Source organism: Kogia breviceps, chromosome 19, assembly GCF_026419965.1.
Source record: "Kogia breviceps isolate mKogBre1 chromosome 19, mKogBre1 haplotype 1, whole genome shotgun sequence".
Taxonomy (NCBI): domain Eukaryota; kingdom Metazoa; phylum Chordata; class Mammalia; order Artiodactyla; family Physeteridae; genus Kogia; species Kogia breviceps.
In genome coordinates, this window is record NC_081328.1 from 57450389 (window position 1) to 57477191 (window position 26803).

Here is a 26803-nt window from a genome sequence, read left to right on the forward strand (position 1 = left end):
CTGAGATTCATCGTATTAAGGACTGTTGGCCCCTGGCTCCCGTGAAATCAAGGCCTTGGTTATTGTAAATACCAGCAGTAGGCGCCCGCAGTTATCCGGAGATCAGCTTGCCTTGTAAGCTTGGGAGTCTCATGTTTGTTTTAGTTTTTGCTTTCGTTTTGGACCCTCTGATGAAAGCTTGCTGTCCCTGACTTGAAGTCCCTGACTTCCCTCGGAGAGCCGAGCTACAGAACCAGTGGGCAGCCAGCGCTTCCCTGGAGGGTCGGGGCTCCCACGGCGCCCTGGCTTTGCTCACCTTCCTGTCTCCCTGAAGCTGCACCAAAGTGCCTGGAAAATGAGGGGTTCCACCATCCCAGCACACGGCGCGACGCACTGGGTCCACGAAGAGGCTCCGGCAGACCGTTCCATCCACGGCAACATTAAGGGCAGGTCTGCAGTGCAGCGGCGGCCTGGGTTCTGTTCAAGGCCACACGTGAAGGGGGGCGGGGAGAGGGGTGACGGTGTCAGGTGGGAGGGACTGTGGCCGTCCCCTCGAGGGGGGCGAGCCTGGAGGCTCGGGGGTGCACCAGCTCCAAGAGGGAGTCGGGAGCCTGCCCTGTGGCCCCCCACGGTGGGAGAATCCGTGTCCCGTGTGCGACTGTGAAGGTGAAGATGATTTGCTAGAAAGTGGGCCCGTCCTCGCGTGCTGGTTTCTTAGGAAAAACCGAAGCCAGAGCAACCCCAGACAGCTGTGCTGTGACGCTCTCCTGGAGAGTGTTAGCAGCTACGCAGCTTCCCTTCCTCCCTGTGGGAAAAAAGCACAAAGCGAGCTGGTTTCAGTCTTCTCTTTACTTGCCTCTCTGTAAAGGAGGAAGTACCGTGAAAGGGCGATGCCCCAGCATCCTGAGCGCATTCCGAAAGCTCCCTCTGTTTGCTTTTCCTGAAGCCGTAAAAGGCCTGCATCTTAGTCCCTGCAGGCCGCCCACAGAGGCACCCACGAGCCCCAGATCCTGAGCCAGTGTCACTTTGAATTTTGTAGGCGTTTATCCTGATTTATTATTCATGTGAATAAAATGCCCAAGAACAGCCTTCACATCTCCATTCAGCCTACCCACGAGAAATAAGTCTGCACAAATATGGGAAGCAGAGAGTTAACTGGTGCTTCTCTTTTTGCTTTCTGTCCACTGGCACCAAGGAGCAGAGCTAGTTCACAGGCCGGCCAGAAGCGTCCACTGTACTGAAACGGTTATTAGAAATTAATCTACAAAGTGAACACGGAGAAGTATATCCAGCATTGATGGGTGAGCAGAGCACTTTAGAAATAGGCCTGTCTATCTCAGGTAGGCTTTCTTGGGAAATTGCTGTCGTTATTTTATCAAAAAGAGACAAAAAAAGGAAGAGAAGGGCCTTGCTCGGGTCTGCGGTGAGATGCACAGTCAGGTTCGCTTTCCCGATGGCCTCAAAGTCCTTTATCTCACAGGGTCATTAGTTTGTTGAGATAGTTTGCTGATGGTTTGATTGTCAAAGTTAATGCAGTATTCTTCTTAATATTTTTTATTTATTTTGAAGTAATGATTAATGTCAGACTTGCGGGAGAGTTGCAGAGGCGGTGTAGAGAGCTGCTGCACCTGCTTCACCCACATTCCCTCCGCGCTGACGTTTCATCGCACTCCCCGTTTCAGTCTCCCTCTGCGCTCTGTGAGGGCGTGTAGGCACGGACACACACACGTACATATTTTCTTTTCTGAACCATTTGAAAGTAAGTTGCAGACTTACACCTAAATAATGCCTCTTTACACCTAAATAATTCCACGTGTATTTCCTAGAACTAAGGACATCCCATGGCACTGTATTCTTTTGATAATTGCTCTGAGAAGTTATTTACACGGGGTAGCAGCTCTCCAGGTAACAGGAGAAGACGACCCCGGAGTGGACAGCAGCCTCGGGCCGCATCTAATCAGTTCTCCCAGGTGGCAGGTGGGGTTCATCCTCTTGACCTTTCTGTGGAACGAGCAGCAGTGATGCTAATTAAAATCAAGATTCTCAAGGCTCAGGGAGCTTCTCTGACAACATACGGACACTAACCAGCCTTGGGAGACTAGAACCTGCCATACTGTGATGTGCTAAGGTGGGATTAAAGCCTTGGAACCCGCCTAAGACAGCACCTTCTCCTTGGTTAATTAGAGGCAGGATGTCTTCCTCTTCCTTGGTAATTATGCTCCCAGATGCTCTTCTGCTTGAAAGAGAACTGGAAGAAGTGAGACTTTTAAATAATTATCTATATGAATAAGTAACACCCTCGCAAGGCTCAGCGAGCTGCGGGCGGGGAGTCACGGGGATGCAGACCCTGAGGGTCTCAGGCCGACGGAATGGACCAGCCCGGTGCCCGTGGTCCGGAGTGAAGGCCCGTGATGCCGGACCTGACGACAGCCGCTCTTGGAAAAGCGGCCTTGAACGCCCTGAAGCCGGCCGTGCGTGTACAGAAAGACCAGGTGGTGGGCGCGTTCTCATCCCAGAGGACACAAGCCACGGCAAGCCAGACCCTTTGCCCTCAAACACACGGGGCTCTCACCTGCTGGAACCTAATCGTTTAGTGCGTCTGTCTTCAAAGCCGCCTCCAGGCCAGAAGTGGCCTTTCCTGAGAGGCGCGCTGAGGCGGCAGGTGAGGGGAGCCCTGTTTTGTTTTTTTTTTTGGTGGTACGCGGGGCTCTCACTGTCGCGGCCTCTCCCATTGCGGAGCACAGGCTCCGGCCGCGCCGGCTCAGCGGCCACGGCTCACGGGCCCAGCCGCTCCGCGGCACGTGGGATCCTCCCGGACCGGGGCACGAACCCACGTCCCCTGCATCGGCAGGCGGGCTCGCAGCCACTGCGCCACCAGGGAAGGCCCCTTGTTTAATTTTGTCTGAGAAAATAGGGCCTGTCTCCAGGGAACGCTGGCAGGAGGTGAAAGAGGCCCCAGTCCCCTTTTTAAAAATTACTGTTAAAATACAGTCTCCTTGCGGTGAAAGAGTCGGTTAAGCAGTAGAGAAGGATGTAAAATGAAAAAGCCGGTCTCCCTCTCCCCGAACACCACTCCCCGCTGCCCACTTGACGTTTCCGTAACCTTCCAGAAAGCTGTGCGCGTGCACGAATCTATACACTTTGTCCCTACGTTGCTCATGTGGGCGTGCGGCCTCCTTTGCACGGGGGCCGCTCCTTTCGTCCCCAGGCCAGGCCCTGACCGTTTTCCAAATCCTCTCCTCTGCCCGTTCTCCTTCTCCAGACTTTCTGCACCAAAATGCACTGGCTTCAGTGGGCGTCCAGGCCTTCGGTGAGCACATCTCCAGAACCTTGGGTGACGCAATGCGCAAACTAACCTCACTTCTTCCTAACCCTTGGCGTGTGCTCTTGCTCGTGTCGGCCGTGCACGGGGGCCCCCCGCCCAGCATGCTGATCTTAGGAAGGGCTGCCGCCCGGCGGCCCAGCCCACTCGCTGGACGGTTCCCTGGCGTGGCCGTGACCTCCCAGGAGGCGCCCGCTCCTTTCTGCCGCTGCTTTAACTACGTGAAGAGTCAGGGAGCCGAGCCCATGGCTGGCCGCGTCCTCACCACCCCTCCCCGGGGACCACGGCGCGGGGCTGAGGTCGGGACGCGGGGGCGGCTCCCCTAAGACGGGCCTGCTGCGCCTGGTCCTCGGCACCGACGGCCCCACCCTGAGAACTTTCCTCTCTCCTTCGCTGCTCACCTTTACCCTGGCTTCGTCCTGCACCCTTCGTGCTCTCCCGGGTTCGGCTTGGAGTTTTGCTCTGTAACGGCAGCGTGTTCGAGCTACTCACTCACCCTAAGTCCCGCGCCGGTGACCGTGAGGTCAATTTCTACGTCACCGAGACACCCAGGTGTAAGGGACAGGCTTGAGACCAGCACGTGTGTGGTGCGTTCTCAGTGGCCTCTGCCAGGTCAGAGTCACAGCCGAGAGGCCCACGGCCCGCTCAGGCTCCGTCCCTTCCCCACGGCCCCCTGCAAAGATGCGGAGGCTGTGAGCCGCCCAGCCGTGCGCCACGCGGGGCTCTGGGTGGGGAGCACTGCACCCCAGATCCCACCCGGGGCTTGGCCACACGTCTGCCATCCCGATTTCTCCTGGATTCATTTTACTCAGCGATGATTTTACCAAATGGGTGGCAGCGTCCAAAGAACAGAGGAGTGAAGTCCTGAATCCAGAGCTAAGGCAGGAGACAGGCTGTTAATAGTGTTCCCCTCGGCCTTCACCTGTAACCAGTGGCCACCTCCACGCCGGGCACGTGCGCTGCGTGTGGCCTCGTAGGTCTGTATCAGGCCTGCTCTTCTAGAAAGGGTCGCACACGTGCCGTCCCTCTGACCTCGCAGCAGCCGTGGGAGGTGGGGGTTCGCATCCGCGTCTGTCTTTACAGAGAGGCACGTGCGCCGCCCAAGCCGACACGGGCTCCTGGCCTCTGGTTGGGCGCTTCACCCCCGCCGCAGCCCGCGTCTTCTTCCCCCGGTGTCAAGTGCGGCACCGCGAACACAGGGCCCGTCCGGTCTCGGGGACGGCCGGAAGAGCCGTGCTTGGGCCACTTCCTCCGCCCTCCCCCCCGACCTCTGTCCCCCCGGTCGTGGGGACCTCACATCCCGCGGGCATCTCGGCAAAAGGGGTGGGCGGCCTGCGGAGCTGGGGCAGTGCTCACCCAGCCGTGCGGTTCTGCTCACAGCTAGCGAGTGCCGCCTTCACCTGCTGTGTCCTCGGGTGGCCGAGAGCCCCGAGGCCGTGGACACCCCGGCCTGCCTGTTGTCCCCCGCGCCCCCCATTCAGTCCCCGGGCCTCTCCTGGCTGCCTCTCAGATCCAAGATGGCACCCGAGGCCCATTGCCCGCCAAGCTGGTGGCCCTGGTGGAACTGGCTCACAGGTGGCCGGAAGATTCTTCTCTACCATAAAAGACAATAGCTGGTTAAAGCCATTGTTTGTCTTTTCCCCAGGGATCCAAAGGGCCCTGAGTTTCACTGTCCCGTTGGGGGGGGGGGTGGCGCGGGTGGTGGTATGAGGACAGTTACATTTTTTGCACAAACGTCCTGGAAGACAAGTAGTTCAAGATCTTCTCCAACTTGACCTAAAGGAGGCTGTCTATTTCTGGCCTGATTTCGCTGAGCTGTGGAGCGCTCATTTTTAAAGCACCGAGAGACCCTCTGTGGTGGAAAAATAAGTGCTAATTCTCATCGAGCCAAACCGGTGGTGAAACCAGCGAGCTCCCCCCGCCCCTCGGGGAAGTGTCTTCTGTCCGGTGCGATCTCCCTCGGGGTAAAATATCCTTCTGAGCCTTGGATCTCAGCTCATCCTCGGACCCCGCCTTCAGCTCTTCCGGACCCTCCCCCCACGGCTTGCCGAGACCCACCCGCAGTCACAGAGCTTCCGTCCTGCGCCTCCGCCTGCCCGCTCGGGGTCGGGTTGACCTGGTCTCCGCCATCCCCCTTGGCCCCCGCCAGCAGCATGGCCACGGCACGCAGCTCACACGCCGAGGGTTTCCGCCCGTGCGTCGCCATCCCGGGCTCCGCAAGCTGCACAGCCCTTTAGGAGGGGCCTCCTCCGGACGCGGCTTTGGAACTGCGCGTCCTCAAGCATCATCCCCACCCCCAGGCTCCTCCGGGTGGGTGGCCACGTGGTCCCCTTCTGAGACCTTGGGATCTCTGTGTTTACTGTGCTTTTTACTTTTCTTTGGCGGCAAAGCCCTGGCTTTGAGAAATGCCCGTTGGAAGGTGCTCTGTGAGTACCTGCAGAAGGCGCTCAGGGGAAAGTGTCAGTCTTTCCTCTGAGCCCTGTGGCTGCGCAGAGGCTGCGTGATCCGTTCACAGGACCGGTGGGCGGACCTGGAGCTGGAAGGATGGGTCTCCGGCTAGCGGAGAGAGATTTCACCACGGCTCGCCTTCCTCTTCCTCTTAGGGACTTCACCCCCTTTTATTTTTTTTTTCCCAGAAACTCCTTCTCGCTCACCCTTGCATAGTTCGTGAATATCAGGAATCAGTGAAGGAAGTAACCTCTATTTAAGGAAGCACACGTCCCAGCTGCTGGGAGCAGCCGCAGTAGATTTGCCTGAAACCTTCCAGGCAGTGGGTGTTGATTAGTCAGGGTCCCGAAGGATGTTCTCCTCAAAGCCAAGTCCACCGAGGCTGTAACACTTGCGTCCGAGACCTTTGCCTTGAGCTTCTGCAGCTTCTCCATTCTCTGCTCTCAAATCTGGCTGTTTTGCCTGGTTCCCTTGTTTGGCCTCCACCTTTGCCCTCACACTCACCCTGACCTTGGGACCCCCTGAGCCTTGCTTCGCAGTTGGAATATCCCCGGTTCCTCAGCCGCAGCCCTGTGGACCTCGGGGCCAACACCTCTTGGTGGTTACCCACCCCAATCGCGACAACCACAAAGGAGTTCAGACGCTGCAAGGGGTCCGCGGGGCGGGGGGAGGCCTTCCCTGGCCGAGAACCACCGGTGTCTCCGAAGCAGGGCTCTTTCTTTCGCTCTTGTCACCGTCACAGCGGGGTCTGAACGTGGCGCTCCGTGGACGTTGGTTGCTGCTGGTTGGTTTCACTGATGTATCGAGTGCGGACCCTTGGTCAATGCTTGGGGAGAAACGCCGTGCCGTTTCTTCCTCGAAGAGCCCTTCGACTGGTTCACGGTGGCCCGTGCCCGGGGGGGTCGGGGGGGGTGCCGGCCGCGGGCCCTGCTTCTGCTGACCTTGGCCCTAAAGGCGCCCTGCGCTCCCTGGACAGGCGGGGCGTGAAGGGAAAGCCCCACCGCCCCACGCGCAGGTGGCAGGACCTGCAGCATGGCCCCTGCAGAGTGACTGGGGGCCCCAAACAATCGCCCCACTCGTTCGCCCACGTGCCCACCCAGCAGACACTGGTCTGAACTCTCCTCCAGTCAAAAAGCAGGTGGTCGCTTACGAAAATTAAAGCCACCGCAGAAAGGAAAGGCATCGGTTGGGAAGACCTTACCTTGAATTTATGGTGTGCTTTCCAAACCTGAGACATGTTAGCTGATAAGAGGATGGGGAAAGTATAACGAAGCTAGATTCTCGAGGAGAGCTTCTAGAAGATGGAGAAGAGATGTGACGGAGGAGGGGAGAAAGTGCGGCCCGAGTCTCAGCTGCCATCGCGGAAGCAGCAGCAGGTGTCGTGCGTTCCCGCTCGCGCTGGGCTCTGTGTGAAACACTGTACGTTCAACCTTCGTGGCAGCCCAGGAGGGGCCCAGCTATTCTCCCCATTTTACAGATGAGGAGAAGGGGTGGACCCTGCTTCACAGCCTGCCTAGAGCCGCGTTCTGTTAAAGGTGCAAGGACGCCCTCGGCTAGCTCGGTCAATTCACGCCGCCCCGCGGTGCAGGCCGGGGATGGGAGAGGAGATGGGTCACTCGTCACCAGAACACTCCCAGCACTCTGTCTCAGAGCCACCTGGGACCCCGGGACCCCAGCGTGCCACAGCCTTCCGGTGGCTGGGAAAGCGAACGGGACCCCCCTTCCTCATTCGGGGTCAGGCTGCCGAAGCAGCGCTGCTTAAGCGGCTGGGTTTCCAGACCGGCCCCCCCGCCTCCGCCAGGGCAGCTCTGCCCGCAGCCCATCTTCACGAAGTGCCCTGCGGGGCCCGGGGGGAGAGGAATGAGCGTCCAGGGCGGAGATTTTGCCTTCTCGGGGCACCAGCACAAACAAGCCACGGCGACGCGTGCCACGGCGACCTGTCCGCTGGTCGACCGGACGCGCCTAGACCGCCGAGCCCAGGGAAGAACAGCCCAGCCTTGCCACCACGCGGACCCCTTCCTGGCGGAAGATTCATTTCGGTGCTGAGATCTTCTAGAACCTCCCAGTTGGAAGACAAGAATAACACAGCTTTTGCCGTATTACAGATACGCTTGCGAAGAACCAGACTTGAGACGGTGTCCCAGCCTCTCGGTTCAGGGGCCACTGCCCGCATTTCCACCCACATGCCAGCCGTTGAGTGCGGACGTGTGCCCGCCGGCCCCGCGCGTGCGGCCCCGTGCCCGCGGCTCTGCGATGGGACGAGAAATCCAAGAGGCCGTCGCCTCGCTGCCGCCTCCCCGGCCACACGGCCCTCCCGCCTGGGATGTCCGTGCCGAGGCTGCTGGATGGTTTACAGCGAGGGCCTCTCTGTGACCGTCCGCTCTGCCTGGCTTTCGAGTCCCGTTGGCCTGCGAACCCTCCGGAACTCCTCCCGCCTGGCCAGCCCCGATGCCCCCGGCCACGCCCCTCCCCGCAGAGGCCCAGAGAGCCGCTGCCTGGGGCCTGTGATTCCTGCTGACCTCTCCTTCTTTTTCTGTTCTCTCCACAGTGTGGCAAAGGAGCAGAGAACTTTGACAAGTTCTTCACGCGAGGGCAGCCTGTCTTAACGCCACCCGATCAGCTGGTCATCGCTAACATCGACCAGTCTGACTTTGAAGGGTTCTCCTATGTCAACCCCCAGTTCGTGCACCCCATCCTGCAGAGCACAGTATGAAACTCAGCACCGAGAACAGGCGCCTCCCCAGCCCCTGCCCCCTGCCCCCCGCCGCGGGAGATGGTCCTCAGCCCTAACGTTGGAAGGCCACCGCCTTGTTTCCAGGTGGCGGCCTGAAAACGGTAGGGTTATTAGTCCAAGCGTGGTCGCCTGTTCGGGGTCTCTCACAACCACGAGCGTCGTCTCGGCGGCAGATGATGTCACGCACAGCATCCAGTTTAACTGTGTAGAGGTCACGTCTGGCGGTAGGTTAACCCTTCCTGGAAGGCAAACAGACTCTGCCCCTCTTGGTGTTTTGGTACAACTTGACACGTTTTCCAGACCCTCTGTTGATTCTTACCATCCGGACCCCCCAGCCAGACATGTTCAAAGGCACCCGCCCCAGTCCAGGGAGCCGGGGGCATCTCCACCCAAGACATCTTTGGAATCAGAGAACGGGGAGCCCAGAGAGCGAGCAGGGCGGGGCCCGGGGGAGGTGGGCCCGGGGCGTCAGGAGACCCGCTGCTCGTGTTCTCTGCCTCGATGCAAACGGTCCCTAGAGCCCGGGAGGCCGGGAGGAGGCCGGTCCCACCTGCAAAAGCTCACTGTTCCCAGATGTTGACAGTCGTAACCCACTCACAGTTACGGTCCAGCAGTTACCAGTTTAGAAAAAGAGGGGAAGAAAACCTCAGATGAGTGTCGGGGGCACCTGTCATCTTGTACCCTACTTGGCCGATAACTGTCTCGGTACTTGCATTTCTTTTTAAGAGGCCAAATCTTCTAAGGACTCCGCTAAAGGAGCGCGTGAAATCCTTTGAGGTCAAGGGTAGGTCAGTGCGCGTGTGATGTTCCTTTTAATCTCTGGATCCAGGTGCCATCAGCGATCATATGCCACGACTCACAAGTGTTGTTAGCCAAGCCCCCCCCACCGCCCACTTCCTAAGAAGCCGGAGCGTACGCCTCCCCCCCCTTTTGTACTTATTTATTTAATAGGCTGCAGTGTTGATATGGGGGTACGATGTACAGTAAGTTAATCCAAGTGTGGACTCTACCTTCAGCCCCTAGAACCGATTGCCTCACGTCTCCAGCCCCGCACATCCTCTTGGCATGAACAGCACGGTTTTGGTCCCCCGTTTCCGGTTCACGTGGAATGACACGCCCGAAGCTGTAGGACAGGAAACCTGGATGCCTATCAGCTCAGAGAGGTTAGAGGATTTTCGTATGTTTTGCAAAGGCATCATGCAATGAATTTTGCATGTTTAGAATAAACCTCACTGACAAGTGAATCTATGTTATCGATATAATCGTATCAAGTACGGAGAGTATTCTAATAACCTGACAAGACACAACTGTGCTGTATCCGTGAGGCTCCGGCTTCTCGTCGGCTTTTGTGACTCGGCGTTAGCTCCCTTCTGTGCCGCTTGCTTCCTCTTCCCCGCCCCGACTCTGTGCGTCCCCCGCGTTGGCGCTGCGTCGGGCGTACTGATTTTTTACTGCAGTAGATCTGACTTCGAAGGTGAATGGCTACTTTGCATGATCAATTAGGCTTACGAACACATACACATAAAAATATTTGATCCTACCTGCCGACGAAAGTTTCGTCGGGGCGGCGGGGGGGTGACTGTCGAGGCGAGACTCCCTCTTAGCCTCTGAGCCCAGCCGCCTTGGTCACGCTTCCTCCTCCGGTGGCAGGAGGCGTACGTCCGTGCAGATGGGGCGTCGTCACGGCCCGCGGGCTGCACTCTGTTCGTTTAGTCCTTCCCTTCAGCCTTGTTGCCGCTGGAGACTCGGCGTAGGAGGGACGGGAGGATATGCCCTTCCTGGCACGGGTGTGCGGATGCCCCGGCAGCGGGCTGTCCGCCCCGCCGTCCCCGGCGCGCCCGGCCGTCTGCCGGCGCACGTGCACACCTGGTGAGGCGCAGCCAGGCCCCAGAGCTGGCAGCAGACGCTCTCCCCGACGTTGCTAGAAGCGGCCTTCCCTGTCTTGTAAGGAGCACTTCCGTGGGACACAGCATCACAGCGCGGGGTCCTCAGGGGCGCCGGTCGGCGGCGGCAGAAAGAACGTTTACGAGGGACAGGGTTCTCAGTCCTTACGGGGGCTGCTGTCGCCCCCCTCGTTCCCCAAAAGCGTGTCCCAGCGAGGCGTCCTCTCATTTTTACTCTCGGGCTATCGGCCTGATTTTCAGCTGCCACACGACCGCTGGGGGGTCTTAGGGATGAGAGGCCTCGGCCATCCTGGGAACCGTTGACTGGAGGAAGAGATGCGCTAGGGAACAGGTTAGACCAGAAAAGAGCAAATTCTTCCGCCACCTTTTACGGACCGTAGGCTCAAGGGCTCCGGAGGGGCCCCGGCTGCGGAGCTGCGGCCCCATGTGGGTCCGTGCGCGTCCGGGGGCCGCATCTTCCCCAGGTGCACCTCGTTTGGTCCGATAGAAAAGGGACCCAAGTATAGAAAGAGCCTAAGAGGCAGGAGAGGCGGTCACCCTGCCCCAGAATGGAGCAGCAGATCCGCAGCTGAGCCCCAGAGGTGAGGAAAGTCCCAGAAAGGAGCCCACGGGGTCGGACCATGTGTTCCCGAGCCCCTCGCTGCCGGCTCGGGCGAAGCCCCGGGCAGGTCACGCTGGCCTTCACGCAGCGACACGTTTCCACATTATCCATCTTTCTCTAGGAAACACCCCAGCTGGTTTTTCTGCTTTCTGAGTGTGTGGCAAAGCTTTGAAGGCAATGCCGTGCCTGGGGGGCCGCGTACTCTGCCTGAGGGCCGGCCGGCCGGAGGGCAAGCCCGCGGGGAAACAGTGAAGCCCCGGCGCCAGCGAAGTGTTGCCACGTTGCCGTGTCCCGCATGTAGGCCGAAGCTAATGCTTTTAAAAAATCTGAGCGACCCAAGACAGCCCTGCTGGAAGCACGCGGCATGTTGGAAACGGTCAGCAGAATGGATTGGTGAAGGTCTGTGGCTTCACCCCCGCTTCACGGAGTCACGTAAAGTAGAGCCACGGGGAAGGGGCTGCCGTTGCCAAGGGGCCGGGGGGGTAACAAGAGGCCCTGAAAGGCCCAGCCCACCAGGGCCCCGGGAAGGGCCAGCCCCGGGCACGGCCTGCGTCGCCGGGGGCCCGCGGAGGGCCAGGCCCGCAGGGGGATCCAGCTCGAGCTGGGCCCCCGCCAGACACTGTGGCGTGACAGGCCGTGCAGAAGGTCCGTGAGCGTCCCCGGGGGGGCGGCTGCTCAGAGGCGGGACTCCCCCCGGGGCCGCGGCCCTCCTCAGGCGTCGCGTTCAGACCCGCGAGGGGCTTGGGTTGAGGGCAGAGTACGGGGTGTGCAGGCCGCAGAGGCCAGCGGGAGGTTCGCTCGAGGCTGGGACGATTCAGAGGGTCCGTAGGAGACCCCAGGACCCGAGCGGTGGCTCTTCATCTCGTCTGCTCCGGCCTTGTTCACGCTCGCGCGGAACGTCCGCCTGCTCACGGCTTCAGACACGGTTAGGCTTTCCTGTTGGGGTTTTGGGAGAGAGCCAGGGGGTTAGGAGATGTCCGGAAGCGTGGGCTGAGGTGGTCAGCTGGGAGAGCGTGAGGGCGCGGATCACGGCGATTCAGAGAACGACTGTCCAGCCCCCCTGAGCCGTGGCCCTTAGCCGTGGTCGGCGAGGAGTTTAGGGGAGAGTGGCTGTGAGTGCGGAGGAAGCCAGGAGGGAGGGGAGGCGAGGGCGTGCGGGGGGGCGGGGGGAGCGCAGTTCGCCGTCGTCGGGGACGGTGTCGGATGCGTCTGCTGGGCCTCCTCCACGAGCATCTCCCAAACGCCAGCAGCATCTGCTCCGGTTCCCTGGGCGGGGCCGAAGCGTCCAGCAGGTGGGCTCGCACCCGCTTTTCCCCTGTGGCTTCCTGTAGCGGGGGGTCGGAGGTGGGGAGCGGGGACAGAGCAAAAACAACTAACACTGCAGGCCCCCCCCCCACCTCCCCGATTCCACGTAGCAGGAGGACTTTGAGTGTTTTGCTGGAGTTTGTTTTCTCAGTGCTGAAGGGGAGGACAAAGTGAGGGTCTTATGTTTTTAAGAGCCTCAGAAAGGAAACACCATTGACAGTCATTTCCTCACCTTGGTCTTACGAAGTCGCCTATCTCTTGTACCATCTCCTGCGTCTCGAAGGCCGGCGGGGGCAGCACTGAAGAGTCAGGAACCATCGTGAACCTGACGCGGGGCAGGGGGCAGGGACCCAAGGCGAAGACTCAAAGGGTCCCGGGAACAGCGAAGGCCTTCTGGCTGTCAGTGGCCACACCCTAATTTGACAGGGAGTGCTGGGAAATATTTTTAAAACCTTTTCCTTGAGTTCCTTGGGTTACTTTCTATGAAATGTACCGACTGTCAACATTTCTGTCATTTCCCGTTTGGGCTGATACAGCAAACCTAGGGAATGCTGTATACTTCTGTCGTTAGAAAGGTTACCTGAGTTACACGTGGGTGAAGGCAGCCGTGTAGAAATGGTGTTGACCACAATTCTGTTAACCCGATAATGTCAGGGGCTCGTCAGGAGGGTTGAGAGCGGGACGCCTAGGATCCCAGGGCCTCTGATCTGTGTGATCGGCTGTCAGTTAATAACTGTAGGTCCAACTCAGTCATCCAACAGCCTTAAAATGACCCACACTAAGGCCCACACGTTCCAAAGACTTTTTTGAAACTTTATGGAAGAAATTAATGTGTTAATTCCAACAGAACATCTGAATATACTGGGCTATTTGTACTTTTTTATAGAGAACTTTAGTAACTCAATTCTTCCTTAGAAATGAGTTTTTAAAATAAAACCACTGACAGTTTCGTAAGATTCCAATCACACGGAGCCTGTGGGAGGGCTCCGCTGGGGCCGGCTAGAGCGCCCCTGTCCTGCAGCCCCACTGCAGGATTTTCCCATCCAGCGGGGTAAGGCATCCTCATCTCAATGACTGGGAGTCCCGGTGGCACGTGTTAGCAGAATGATGCCCTCCGTGTTTTTAATGAGACTCTGGGGACGGCTGTCTAAAGTCTAGGAACTTTTGGACACGGGAAAGATGGCTTTATTGTCCCCTTTCCAGATGCAGCTCTAGCATAGCTTTCCCATTTCCTTGCCCTGCGAGGCTCTGCGACCACCTTTTGGCGTGGGGATGGGGGGGCGCCTCCTCAGCTCTGCCTCCCGTCCCCACGGGCCCCCAGGTCTCGCATATATGGTGAAAGCTCAGTGACAGCCTGCGAGAACTTGGTCCCTGGGCGACTCAGAACTACCCCGACATCCCCAAGAAAGAAGCGGCAAGTGTACCCGTTGGCATCGTCTCTAGGGAGTAGACGGGACCCTACTTGTCAATGCTACTTTATAAGAACCTTTTTTTCTAAACTAAGACAAAAGGTGGCTTTGCATTTTCTGATTAAACAGCTCTGTCTTTGTTCCCTCTGCTTCACTTTAGGAGTATTTATTCCTGTGATTGTTGGTAGATTCTTGTTGATACTCTTCCTGGAAAAGTGTGATTCTTTTCTTGAGGGGGTTAGTGGACTATTCAAAATCGTCCATGAAGGCTGTTATCCTTTTGAGTCTAAAAATTCACCTCCTATCTCTTCTGTTAGGGTCTTTTCGAACGTCTTTTGTAGATGGTCAGAAACATTTGGAATCACTGCTTTGCTACATGAACGTGGGGGAGAGTGGGGCTGAAGGACAAGCCGTGCTTAAAGCATTCTTGAAAAGGATCCTATATCAGACCCCAAAGTTGTATGGAGGAGGAGGAGGAGGAGGAGGAGGAGGAGGAGGAGATGGAGGTTGCAGTTTTCCCTTCTGTCAAACACCTGCTGGCAAAACGTAGAGGCCATTCAGCTGTCAGATCACATTTGGTTTATCGCAGGTGAAATGGATGTACAAATTACTGCATTGCTCTAATTCATATAACCTCTAATCTTTGTTTGCATGATACGCTTTGTTAGATACATTAACTGTAGTTTGCAATCAAGTGTGTATGAATAAAGACAATGATCATTGCTTCGTGTCCTCGGTCTCATTTGCACCCCTCTGTGGCGTCACAATTATTTTTCATCGTGTTCACCTGGCAAGTGTAGCTTTTGAGTCTGGGTGCACCCCGTGGACGCTGCTGTCTTTTCATCTGTGTCGTGTGTGCCTCTCCATTTAGGGTCACTGTCTTTATTTCCTAAAACACTTCCTGCTTTGAATTGAAACCCAGACAGTTACGGGGATAAAAATGGTGGCAGGTCACTTAGCCTTTCCTTTACAGAGGCCAGGGCTGTGCCAGCTATTGGGGACAGCGCGGACGGGAAGGTTGGCGTGGCCCCCGCCTGCCAGGTCCCCACACCCCGAAACTACACGGGACACGCAGCAGCTGGTGAGGATGTCGTCCCAAGGCAGAGACCCACCCTGGAAGAAGGGCTCCGGAAGGAATTCAAGTCTTGGGAGTTTTTCTCCAGGAACAGCCATTTGCCACGCAGCCTCTCGGCTGCGCTGTGCGTTCAGCGTCAGCAGCCTTCACCCCGTGCTTACTCACGGGTGAAAAACCGGGGGAAATGTTCACATGGGAAACAGGGAGCCTTCCAGAATACCCAGTGTCTTACAGCTCTACACTCTTGAGCAGATTGGCCTCAAAAAGAATTAAAGACCGAGAGAACGAAACGAAACGAGCAGATCACTCTACTTCCGGAAAAGCCGCGGCAGAACGAAAGGAAACGAAACGAGCCAATCTCACTACTTCCGGAAAAGCCGCGGCGGTCTTGGCTCGGGCGCTCACCTCCTTTTGGGGGGCTGCTCCCCACTCACGCTCTCGGGGTCACCGATCCCGCCCCCTCGCCACCTGCCCTGCCCCGCGGTCCCTGCCTCGGGATCCTGCCCCAGCCCGCTCGCTGCATGAGCCAAGGGCCGGTGCCCACGGGGCTGACGGACGTCCCGTCCCCCGAAGCTGCCGGAGGCCCCCTGCGTCCGCCGCGAGGTCCGGACCTTCCCGCGGCCGGTTTAGATGACGAGCGGCAAGGAGCGCGGTGAGGGGGCGGCCGGTGGTCGCGGGCTCCTGGGCCGGCCCTGAGCTTCCCCCGGGGCTGGTTGCCCGCAACCCTGCTGCCTGGCAAAGCGGCCACGTGCAGGGCGGCGTAAAGTGGCCTTTCAGCCTCCGCCCTCGCTCCCGCCAGGTGCTGTTTGACTTTCCGTGGTTGCGTCAGGCTCAGCCCCGTGTGCGCTCTCTTTCCCTTTGACTGCGACGCGGGAGGGGGCGCGCGCACCCGGCACCGAGCAGAGCAGCATCGTCGGAGCAGCTGGGCCACAGGGGGGGCCTAGCTCGGCCCCCGCGATTCAGCCCGCGGGGCAACCCCAAGGCCCAGCGAGATCAGGTGGGCAGGGCCTCCTGGCGCCACGGAGGCCTAGGGGGTGGCCTGAACACCAGGAGGTCAGGACTTGATGCATCATTAAGCTCGAGATCGCGGCTCCCGGCTGCCCGGGAAGCCTGTCCCCGGCCCTCCAGACACACACCCCTGGTACCTACGACCCAGGTGGGGGTCTGGCTGGGCTGGCAGCTCACGGCTGAGCCAACTCAGAGGGTGGCCCCCGTGGCTCCTCCCCGTCCCCCTCGTGCCCCATCCTCTCGTGGGCCTGGTGCCCGTGGCCACCTCCTCCGGTGCATCCACGCCCGTGAGCTTCTCCCCGCTTCACCCTGCACCTCCCACCCCCGGAGAGGCAGCCCAGGGGACGGTTGAGAGCGAAGCTCTGCAGCCATCCCGCGGGCCTCGCCCTGGTGGTAGCCGCCCGACCGGGGCCGAGTTGTTTGTGTCCCCCGGGGCCTCAGTTTCCTCGCGAGCAAAAGGCGCTGCTTATGACGGTGCGGCCCCAGGGCCTGGGGTCTGTGTGGAGCGTCTCCCGTCAGCTCTCACGACCCGGCGGGAGCCCCGGCGCGAGGCCCCCAAGGCCAAGCCGGGCCAGGGCTGCAGCAAGAGCACGGCTTCGGCTTCTCTCCTTCAGTCCTTCTTGAGAAACGGGGCCGCCGTGCCAGCCGATCGGGGGGTCCCCGGTGGGAAGGTCGACACTGAGCCGGCCTCGGCCTCCAGGAGCAGGGCTGCTGGGGGCGTGTGCCCAGCGTGAGGGGTTCGGTAAACAGGGCTCGGGTCCTCGCGAGAAGGGGCGGCTGAGTGGCGAGGGAGGGAGACGGAAGGCCACTGACGAGCCTGGAGGCGCCCCGGGCTCAGCCGCCCCGCCCCCCGTGCCGCTCTGCGCGGGAGGGTGGGGGGAGCGGGCGGAGGGTGCCCACGCCGCGCTGAGCAGCGAACCGCTGTTGAAAGAGGCAGAGAGAAAGCGTAACACGGGGGAACCTGAGCCCGTGTCGCTCTGGCTTCAGAGGCTCCCCGCCCCGCTGTCCCTGCCCCGAAACGGTGGGCAGCGCACCTTGCGGTGGCAGCGGCTTCTCTGATTGTCCTGCGTCCAGCGCCAGCCTGTGTCTAGCTCAGCCCACTTACATCCAGCCCACCGGCAAGACCTGCTGGGTCTACCCGAAAGCCGTGCTTCGCTGCCGGGGGCAGTTTTGCCCCCGGGCAGACGTCTGGCGATGTCTTGAGACGTTTTTGGCTGCCACAGCCGGAGAGAGGGGCTACTGGCGTCTAGTAGGTAAAAGCCAAAGGCCAGGGATGGTACTAAACATTCTACAACACGCGGGGCGGCCCTCACAGCAAAGGCTGATCCAGCCCCAAATGGCAGCAGTGCTGCTGCTGAGAACCGTGCTCTGAAAGGGGCCCCCAGGCCACCCACTTCCACCCATGTCCACCGGTCTCCCCGCCTCGCTCCTGAGGCCGCCCCTGACCCCCGCCCCACGGCCCTCTGTGCATCAGCCAGCGTGACCTTGTCGGAGCAGGTCCTTGCCCTGCTTAAAGCCCTCCCGTGGCTTCCCGCGACCCTCGGGGTAAACGCAAACTTTCCCCCCTACCCTCCAGCCTCATACAATCTGGCTCGTGGCACATGAATTCAATGGGCAGGAGGTGAGCTCAGAAAAGTGCTGGCTTGATTATTCACTCCTCTGTGCGTGTGCGTGTGTGTGTGTGCGTGTGTGTGTGCATGTGCGTGCGTGTGCCCTTTCCCATCAGAATATAAGCTCTACAAGAAAACCGAGCTGGTCCATCCCATTCGCTGCTGGATCCCAGCACCTAGAATAGTACTTCACACGTAGTAGGGGCCACGGGGGAGGGGGAGGAGCCACGGGAGGAGGGGAGGAGCCACGAAAAAACGTTAGTTGCATGAATAAATGAGTGAATGGATGCCAAGACTACTCTGAGCCTGGCAAGCTGTGACCCAAAGCATAACCGTGTCACGGCCTGTGCACTCGAGGTGTTCGCAGGCTGATTCAGGAGACAAGACGTGCACACGAGGATTAATTCAGGATCAGCTCTCAGTGCCCTTCACGGGCCGAGGAAACCCAAACTGTCAATCTGTGCCATCAGCCAGCACCTCGAGGCACCGGCTGCTGCGGTTACACTTGGGCGATTGACAGCCCTGAGCTTCCTCTCCTCCAGCCTGTCGCGTGCTCTGGGGTGAGATCCTGGTTCAACTGAAATGCTAACACACACAGGCAAAGGCAACAGCCCACATCATGGGCGGGGAGCAGAGCGGAGCCTGCGGGGAGGGCGCAAGCAGTGCTTTGGCTCTAAGAAAGCAGAACAGGATGTCTCCCTGAGATGCTTTTTTTAAAAAGCCAATTCAATAAATACATTGCAGAGAGGCCTATTCTAGGCAGGAGAGGGGTAAATACAATTTGGTTCTAAAGAACAGGAAGAGCTAGTGGTGGACTCAACAGATGGAGGGAAAAGGCAGAAAAATAAAAGTACAATGCAGATCACACACACACACACACACACACACACAGTACCAAAAGCATGCCAGGCACTCCTCTGGTTACCTTAAGTGAATCTTTAAAGCCCACAGTGACTCCTTGAGGTGGCGCCTATCTACTGTGCCCATCTTACAGAAGAGGAAAGCGAAGTCCAGAGAGATTAAAGAACAATTCCCAGGCGAGCAACACCAGGCAGACCTAGCCAAATGGAAGAGCACAGATGTGAGCCACGCTGGGGGCCTTCCTGGAGGAGGAGGCGGGAGGCTGTGGTCTGATGGAGGAAAGGATGGGTGGGAGGGGTCAAAACCACACGGAAATCAGTAAACAGGTGGGAGGGGAAGGACTGACTTGTATCCAGTGCTCGCTGCATAATTCCCACGTAATCATCTCCTTTAGTCCCCATGGCACGTCTGCAAAATAGAAGCCGTTGTTCACACCTTACAGATGGGGAAACTGACACCCAGGTTAATTAACTGGTTTCCGGTTCTGTAACTCCTAAGCATCACAGCGAGGTTTCTCTGTCCTTTCTGACCTTGAACCCTTAGGGCACCAAAGAGGCAGCCTGGCTGGGGTGTGCGGGACCTTCCCGGGGGCCCTCCCCCCTTACGGCTTCCTGCAAAGCCCACCCTATCACCAAGGGAAGTTTCCTGTTCTCATCTGACTCTGATGCCTATGAGACCAGAGGTCCTTGTGTAACTGTTTCTGGAAGCCTCTCTCCCACCTTCATCTGATTTTTTTTTGAGCTCTCTGGGTGTGGGTAGAGAGAGAAAAATAGCACTGCTGTTCTCAAAACCCAGCAGGTCCCTTTGCAGCCGCCCCACCTGGCTGGCTGTCGCCTGGAGAAGCCCAGAGGAAGGAGCCAGCTGGCAGGCAGCGGGGGCTGGCTCTGGGGTCGCCCTCCCCCCACAGGACAGCCCTGGTATTGAGACCTCCCAGAGGTCAAAAACAAATGGAAGTAGTGAGTGCAGGTGACCCGCAGGGCACGGGGGAGGGAGAGTCAAGGCTGGCTGCGCGGGGGCAGCATCAGCTAGTGGCCAGAGACCTTGTCAACTGGGAAAAGCTGATTTCTTTGGCAAAGGGCAGCCCAGGGAGGAAAGGTTGGACTTGGGGGGGGGGAGCAGAATACTCTGGGGGTGTTTGTACTTTTCAGAAAATTTACCAAAATAACACCTGATTCCTGTAGCTAATACAGATAGGAGAAAGAAAACCTCCCCATCCCAAGATAACCACTGTCATACTTAAAATGCTTCATACGGGCTTCCCTGGTGGCGCAGTGGTTAAGAATCCGCCTGCCAATGCAGGGGACACGGGTTCGAGCCCCGGTCCGGGAAGATCCCACACGCCACGGAGCAGCTAAGCCTGTGCGCCACAACTACTGAGCCCACATGCCACAACTACTGAAGCCCGCGTGCCTACAGCCTATGCTCTGCAACAAGAGAAGCCGAGGTTATTTGAAGAAAAGCAAAATATTCACAAAGCAACCTGAATGCAAAGTCCTTCTTGATGTTTGCAATATTTTCTAGTCTTTTGTAGTAGCCTTGCCCACAACTAGCTCTAGAGCCGTTTTAAAAAACTCATCTTTATTATCCTTCTTAAACATTCTATTGTGTCTTCATTAAAACAATTCTGTTCTTTGCACTCGTATATCTTCAGTTTCTGAGGCATTTGCTTAAATTATTTAACTAAAAAACAATATAGCCGCATCAAATGTTTGGGGAATAAGTTGGCTGATTTGTGCTAAGTCACAGTGAGAACACAATTCCACAGAGAAAAGAAGATGTTCAGCATGTCATGGGCATTATTTAGTGTTTTGCAGAGAAAAAAACAAGTCCGTTAATCCATTCAGTCATTCAGTTATGTCATTCAGGGGACATCAACTAAGAAAGATTCCACTACAAAATATAGATCTTTCCACATAACTGTCTTGTTTTTAAGAGCTGTATAATATTCCATTTTGTACATATGCATTATAATGACTCCTAACCCATCACTTACTTTCAGCCTCATGTCCTAACAATTAGGAGGTTCTCAACTTTTTCTATCATAAACAACACTGTGATGAATGTTCTAATCTTTATATCTTTACACACTTAACCAGTATTTCATTCATTCTTTCTTTCATTCAAAAAATATTTATTGAGCCCCTAGTATGGACCAGGTACTATTCTGGATCTTGGGGATACAGCAATAAACCAAACCAACAAAATCCCTGCTCTTGGAATTATATTCTTGTGGGAAGATTCCACGTCCTTAGGATAAATTTCAAAAAGTTGGAATCTTTTTTTTTTTATTTTGGCTGCATGGGGTCTTAGTTGCGGCATGTGGGATCTTCATTGCGGCACGCAGGCTCTTCGTTGCAGCATGCAGGCTCTTCATTACGGCACGCGGGATCTAGTTCCCTGACCAGGGATAGAACCCGGGCCTCCTGCATTGGGAGCGCAGAGTCTTACCCACTGGACCACCAGGGAAGTCCCCCCAAAGTTGGAATCTTTGGTCAGTGGCTATGAGCCTTTTCAGGGCTTTTGATACATATTGTCAAAATGCAGTAAGAAGTAAAGGAAACCACGAATTCGAATTTTTACCCAACTGAATCATTTCAAATTTTCATACGTACTCATACACCCTACACACCTGCGTGTAGAGCTAACAGTTACCATGTGTATTAGTTATCTACTGCTGCATAACAAATTACTCCAAAAATTAGCAACTTAAAACAACAAACATTTATTATCTCACAGTTTCAGTGGGTCAGGAATTTGGTAGCGACCTAGCTGGGTGGACTGGCTCAGGGTCTCTCATGAGGTTGTGGTCCAGGTGTTACTCAGGGCTGCCGTTATCTGAAGGCTTGGCTGGGGCTGAAGTGTCAGCTTCCAAGAAGGCTCAGTCTCATGACCATTGACATGAGGCCTCAGCTTCTCACCCCTCGGGTCTCCATAGCGCTGCTCGAATGTCTGACAACAGGGCAGCTGGCTTCCCCCAAAGCGAATGATCCAAGACTCAGCAAGAAAGAAGCGATGCCTTTGACCATCAATCTTGGATGATACACATCCTCACTTCCACCATGTGCTATTTCTTAGCAGCAAGTCACTCCGTCTAGCCCATACTCAAGGGAAGAGGGCAAGAGCCACCTTGGATTTGGGGACATATTTACAACACCACGTCATAGGCAGGTGAGCCTTCCAGGGCAGTGACCACTGTCAGGAACAGAAGCAAGAAACCACTTTAGTTGCGCTTTGATGGAATGAGACTCTTGTCCCAAAAGGCATTTCAGTAAGTCTTGCTATTGCTTTGTGTCTTTTTTATTTTTATTTTTTTGTAGTACGCGGGCCTCTCACTCTTGCGGCCTCTCCCGTTGCGGAGCACAGGCTCCGGATGCGCAGGCTCAGTAGTGGTGGCTCACGGGCCCAGCCGCCCCGCGGCACGTGGGATCCTCCCGGACCGGGTCACGAACCCGTGTCCCCCGCATCGGCAGGCGGACTCTCAACTGCTGTGCCACCAGGGAAGCCCTTTTTTTCTATTTTTAATCAAGCCTTTTATTATAAGATACATGCTCGTTATTGGAAATTTGGAAAATATAGAAAAGCCAAGATAAAATAATAAAATTTACCCCTCATCACACCGCCTAGAGATAACCACTGATCACAGCGTAGTTAACTTCCTCCCTTCTGTGTGCGTTGTCTTACATTGTGGGAACGTGATGAGGATACAATTCCGTATCCTGCTTTTTCATGTAATACTGCATACATTTTTTTCCTTCAAGTCATTAGAACTCTTTGTACTGAGTATTTTAAATGGCTACTACCTTAGTTTTCTTACTAATTCCCCTATTACTGGACTTTAGGTTGTTTCCAGTTTTTTAATTATTTTGAACAACTCAGCAATGAACATCTTTGTTCCTAAAATTTTGAATACATTTTGGATCATTTCCTCAGTTGGGTTCCCAGAAATAGAATGACTGAACATTTTTGAGACTCTTGGTACTTTTTTCCTTCTGTTTTGCTTCTTGAAGTTCTACTTTCCCTGGTAACATTTTCTTGCTCTTGGCTCAGCTGGTAACTTGCATTTCTATTCAATCAATGTCAATGCTGTTGTTGGTTTGTTGTCAAGTTCCTTCCTTAATTCATCCAACGAATATTTACGTGAGCAGTATATCAGATGCCAGGTCTGGGCTATGTATTCAGGTGGCGATGAGTATCGGAGCTGAGAGTCCAGAGAAGTGTGGGCTTTTGCCTCTGTCCACGGGGTTTGAAATGGCTTACAAGTAAAACACTCCAAGTGAATAATAAAATAAAATCAGAAGGTCGGGACCAAAGACAATAAAAACATAAATATATTTCCCATAAGAGTTAACAAAATTGCTGTTTGACCCTCATACTTGGCTTTGTATTTCCTAGCAGCCAAAAAAATTGGGAACCATGTTCAGCTATAGCATTCTCACAACTGGAAAAGAGGAAGCATATATATTCCTCTAGGAGAGAAAGCCTCTCCTAGCACTGAATCCCAGAGGAAATTCTTGGGGGTGATTTTATGACATGGAAGACAGAGTGAGCGATATAAGAAGTGATGTCCTCTACAATATTGGGGGATTAAAAAAAAATAAATGCAGTAGCAAATTTCACATGGCCTTTCTTTAGTGACCTTTATCAAGTTAGGGGCTTAACCTTGAAATGCAGCTTCATGAAGGTGACCGATAAATAAATTAAAAAATAAATAAACCCAAATCTCCGGGTAAGTAGCCAATTATGTGGTCCAACCTGGTTCAAGAATTTAGAATTCCTGGAGGAAAACAAACCATGAGATACCAAGTTTTATCTATCAACTAGGCAAAGATTAAGCCTTCTTTGAGGATTAAAACCCAATTTTGGCAAGACTTGGGGAAGCCAGCCCTCTCGTGCGCTGCGGGTGGCATATAAATCGGCGCGGTTCTTCTGGAGGGCGATTCGGCACCAGGTAACAAGACTCTTAAGAATGTGCCTGCACACAGCAATTCTGCTGTGGGGATTCGTTTCCTAAGGAAATAAAATAAAATAAAAAACCGCACGTCAAGACTTATGTGCCGGGAGTGTGTGTGTGCGCGCGTGATATACCGCGTGTATAGAGTCACGTAACCACCACCATGTTCGAGATCAAGAGCTGTTTCTTCCAGAAAGAAACTCCCTTTTGCTACTTTATACTCACCTCTTCGCGGCCACCGCCCTACAACCACAGGTCTTTGCCCGCTGCTGTAATTTTGCCATCTCGAGAGAGGTGCACACACGGAGGCGCCGGCATGCAACCTTCTCCATGTGCTCCGGCCCCTCTACTCGTCTCTCTTCTCAAAGTTCCAACCAACCACGCTGGCCTGGGGCCCTTTTGGGTCAGGCCGTGCCGTTGGTCCCCAGCAAGCCCGTGGACTGACTGCTGGGGGTCGGGCTCCCACCTGTGGCCCAGTCACCCACGGCCGAGGAGGGAAGCCAGGTGACACCAAGCTCCCCAGCCGTCGTCAACGAGAGGGGCAAAGGAAGCTCGCCTCTGGGGGGGCCGGCCGGGCAGGCGCTTCCCGCGGTCCAGCGGCCGCGCAGCTCCCCGGGGACGCCCGGCACGCCCGCGGCCCACGTGGCCGCCACGGCGGGCTCCTCCCGCTGGCAGAGCGGCATCCGGGGCCGACGTGGGGTAACCATGGGCCCTCTAGTGCCCCAGGGGATGCGTGCTCTGTTCGTGGTGTAAGCCGAGCCCGGGGGCTCGAGCCGCCTTGCCGCCGGCTGGTTTAAGCGAGAGCCCGGGCGGGGCGCGCCGAGTCCCGGCTGGGGCCCCTCCTGCGGGCTGCCTCGGGCAACCTTCCGCGGCGTGCGGGGCCCGCGAGGGGGCGGTCGGCGGACACGAGCTCGACATCGAAGAGGCTTCCTCCGCTCTGAGAGAGAGAGCGCGTCTCGCCGCCGGACCCGCCGCAGGAGCCCGTGCCCCGGGCTCAGCAGCAAACCCCACCGCCGCAGCCGCGAGGATTTGCAGCAAAGCAACGCAGCGCGGGAGACAGTAAGCCGGCTCTGGAGGAAAGGTGAAAGGCCAGAGAGGAGGTGCTGGGAACTTTTATTAGGCCGAAGACACACGGCGGAATCCTCTGCGGAGGCAGCAGGATCGTTCGGCCCCACGGGCCCTGAGTGATTTCGGGGCCTCGCCGAGGCTCCGCGCCCTCCCCGGGCCGGGCCGTGACTCAGAACGGGCGGAGCCCGTCCCGCCGGCCGGGGCTTTCGCCTCAGGTGGCCCTGGTTCGCCCCTGACGACAAGAAGCCACGTAACTGACGGGCCAACGCAGGCAGCGGCTGAAGAGAAGCAGAGGCCTGTCCGTTCCGCCGGCGCGGGAAGCGGGCCCCGGGCCCCGGGCCGGGGGGGTCGCCCGCAAGCTGCGCGCCTCGGGCAGAGCCGCCGCCCGCGCCCCGCCCTCGGGGGGCGCGCCCGCGGGCCCGCTCGTTTCCTGATCTCAGGATCGCTCCGCCCGACCGGTGCCTCACCGCTCATCGTTCTCTGCGGTGGCGGCTGCCGCGCCCCGGCCTCCTCCCACTAGCACCCCCTCCCCGGTCGTGGCCGCGGGAAACGTCTGCAGACACGGACAAACGCCCGCGGGCTCGGGGGCAAAGCCACCCCGGCCGAGAACCGTGGATCTGGCCCCAGCCTCTCACTGTTCCGGAGAAGGACCGCAGCCGGTTTGCTTAGGGGTTGACGCTTTCTCGACAGTTAACAGGCTTGTCATCTCGGGGCCGAAAGGCAGGGGCCTCCGACGGGGCTGGGCACAGGGGGCACGTGGAGGACACGCCACGGAGGAGGGGGAGATGGGCACCTCTCCGCCCGCTGTCGTGCCGGAAGCTCTGCTGTGACCCACAGGCGCCGGCGCCGTCCCCGCGCCTCTGCAGAGCCAGCCTGGGGCACCGGCCGGCCGTCGGCGCCCAGCTGCGGGCCCGCGAGGGCTCCTGGCCCATCCCGCTTGCTTGGCACCAGGTGCGCGCCGGGCGCCCCGAGAGCTCGCCCTCCCGTCCCCTGCCGGCCTCTCCCGTGCTCTCCGGGACGCGCCTGGCGCTTTCGAAGATGAACAGCCTAGAAGCACACCCTCCCCATAGGAATCTATAACTGGACATGTCATAAATAATAATAATACAACTTGCTCCTTTTAGCCAGACCCCGTGCTGAACCCTTGGAATGCATTGTCTCCTTTATTCTCCCCACAAACCCTCAAGGTGGGTGTTCTGGGCAATCAGTGCGGTTTTCAAATGATGAAACCAGAGCTTAGAGGGATCAAGCAATTTGCCCAAGTCGCTTCCTGGCCGACACGTGGAACGGGGTCTCCGACGCATCTCGCTCCAGAGCCCAGGAGTGCACTCCGCTGGGGGTCACCGAGTTACGGACAGACGGGTGTGCGGAGGTGCGGCTTGCTGGAGCGGCCAGAGTCCCCGAGCTGGTCGAGCAGCCCTGACCTTTCACCCCAGCGGGCCATCCATCATTATCACTGTCCTGAAAAGGGGCAGGAAACACAGCCTGACCTAGTTTCTCCCACAGATGGACAGCAGATCTGCCAAGAAATTTTAGACATTTGCCAGTACACGGTAATGAGTGATGGAAGGAGATTTTTTTTCTCTCCCCGTGCATGAGTAGAATCTATGATCTTTACAAGTGATGGCTGAGGGATATGTCATTCCCCATCACGGTTTCCAGAAGCTTCCAGATAACCTGAAGCAGGTCCTTTTTTTTTTTTTTGAGAGGCCAATTCGTCACACCCAGAAGGAGTCCCACTTCCTAGAACCAAGCCCAGGTGAATCCTACAGACCTTCGCTTACTCTGAACGGACAGCCAGAGCTGCTGGACAAGCATCATCGCTAGGGTTTCTGGGACCAGCTCTGCCCGTTCCAGACTCTGATTCTCACCTTTGCTACCCACATCCTCAGACTCCTTATCCTGGAAATCAGTGCCACGCTTCTCACCCACTAGGAGGGCTATGGTACAATGATAATTAATAATAATAATTTTTTAAAGGAAAATAGCAAGGATGTGGAGAATTTGGAACCTTTGTCCATTGCTGATGGGAATGTAAAACAGTTTCGCCGCTGTGGAAAATTCTGTCGGTTCCTCACAAAGTCACACATAGAATTATCCTATGATATGGCAGTTCAACTCCTAGGTATGTACCCGATAGAATTGAAAACAGGTGTCCAAACAAATACATGTACACGCATGTTCATAATCGCACTACTCCCAGTAGCCAAAAGGTGGAGCAACTCAAATATCCATCAGCAGGTAAATGCATAAACAAATTGTGATACAACAGAATGTTCGCGTAAAAAGGAATGAAGTATTGACACGTGCTACAGTGTGGATGAGGCTTGAGAACATTACACTAAGTTTAAGAAGCCAGACACAAAGGGCTGTACATTGTAAGATTCCATGTGTATGAAATATCCAGAATAGGTAACTCTGTAGAAACAGAAAGCAGTTGGCGGTAGCCAGGGGTGGGGGGCAGGGGGAGTGAGAGCTAACTGCTTAGTGGGTCCAGGGTTTCCTTGTCGGGTAATGAAAGTGCTTTG

At 56.6% G+C, this 26803-nt stretch overlaps 1 protein-coding gene across 11 annotated transcripts in view; it reads left to right on the plus strand.

Annotated features, from left to right (window-relative positions):
* PRKCA (protein kinase C alpha) overlaps positions 1–23833 on the plus strand; it is a 355119-nt gene extending 331286 nt beyond the window's left edge. For 6 of the 11 annotated variants that reach the window (XM_067021352.1, XM_067021355.1, XM_067021349.1 and 3 more), the window contains 2 exons: positions 3242–3289; positions 14676–23833. In XM_067021352.1, coding sequence (XP_066877453.1) covers positions 3242–3289; positions 14676–14948 — 321 coding nt within the window. In that variant the 3' untranslated portion in view covers positions 14949–23833. Of the gene's footprint in view, positions 1–3241; positions 3290–8297; positions 14425–14675 lie in introns of those variants that run through there. The other 5 variants (XM_059048528.2, XM_067021351.1, XM_067021357.1 and 2 more) reach the window with 2 other exon arrangements.
* The last annotated feature ends 2970 nt before the right edge of the window (positions 23834–26803 follow it).